The sequence below is a fragment of the Nicotiana tomentosiformis genome, chromosome 3 (genome assembly GCF_000390325.3).
Source record: "Nicotiana tomentosiformis chromosome 3, ASM39032v3, whole genome shotgun sequence".
In the NCBI taxonomy this organism is placed as follows: Eukaryota; Viridiplantae; Streptophyta; class Magnoliopsida; order Solanales; family Solanaceae; genus Nicotiana; species Nicotiana tomentosiformis.
In genome coordinates, this window is record NC_090814.1 from 5,253,270 (window position 1) to 5,254,283 (window position 1,014).

Sequence of the window (1,014 nt, forward strand, 5' to 3'; positions counted from 1 at the left end):
TGCTCATGTACTCAGTGACACCAGGTTTTGGGAAGTGTTTATATATGTATTTGTGAGTTTTTCTTTCGTGAAATTTAGATATTATGTTTTCAAACTTAAAGGAAATCGGGAGTTATTGATGTTTTCGGCTTACCTAGTATTGAGATAGGTGCCATCACGACAGGTCAGATTTTGGGTCGTGACACTTTCATAAGGTGACCTGGGTCATAGCAGTGATAACATCCTCTCTGACCCAAAAGGCATTGCCCGAGATGTCTTTTGTTGCACGTGGAATAAATAGGATAAGAGAACCGAGTCTGGTTGACTAGTTGAACTGTGCCCCAGATAGGCCTGACCCTTACTCTGTTGGCCTATTCTAAATGGAGCTGGATAAGGAGACGGGTGAGCTATTGACTGACTTTGAGCTGAATGATTCATGTTCTTTCCCCCAAATGAAATTCCACTATAACTACCCGTGGTTCTAGTCTTCTTGCCATTCTCTCTAGCTTCCCTAGCAATTTTATGAAAAGACTCCTTGCACGTAGCAATATTAACTACTTGAAGGTAGGTATTTTCATCCTGATGCGAAGTCATATCTTTGGCCATATGTGGATTCAAGCCTTCAATGAACCTTCTGACTTTTTCCCTCTCTGTCGGTATCAAATTAGGTGCATACTCTACCGAGTTTGTGAATTCCATCTCGTATTCAGTTACTGACATGGTGCCCTGTTTAAGATGTTCGAACTGATGCCAGAGCTCATCCATCTGACTGCTAGGAAAAAAATTTGCCCTGGAAGCTTCTTTAAATTGTGGCCAAGTAAGTGGCGGTAATGTAGAATCTCTGGCCTTCTTGTAACCCCTCCACTATTTCCCTGCTGCACCCTTCAACCGAAACCCAATTAACTATGTGGCTTGTGTTTTGAGAAAACCCAAAGAAATAAACATTTCCTCTATCTCTTCCAAAAAATAACATTGGCTCATTCGACTTGTCTGTACCAGTATAAATAGGAGGTTTTAATCTCAGAAAGGCATGTG

At 41.3% G+C, this 1,014-nt stretch overlaps 1 protein-coding gene across 1 annotated transcript; it reads right to left on the reverse strand.

Annotated features, from left to right (window-relative positions):
• Nucleotides 1-204: 204 nt before the first annotated feature.
• Nucleotides 205-744, reverse strand: LOC117273356 (uncharacterized). Its single transcript, XM_033652518.2, has one exon. It carries the CDS (start codon nt 742-744, stop codon nt 205-207), a length of 540 nt encoding a protein of 179 aa, XP_033508409.2.
• Between the last annotated feature and the right edge of the window lie 270 nt (nt 745-1,014).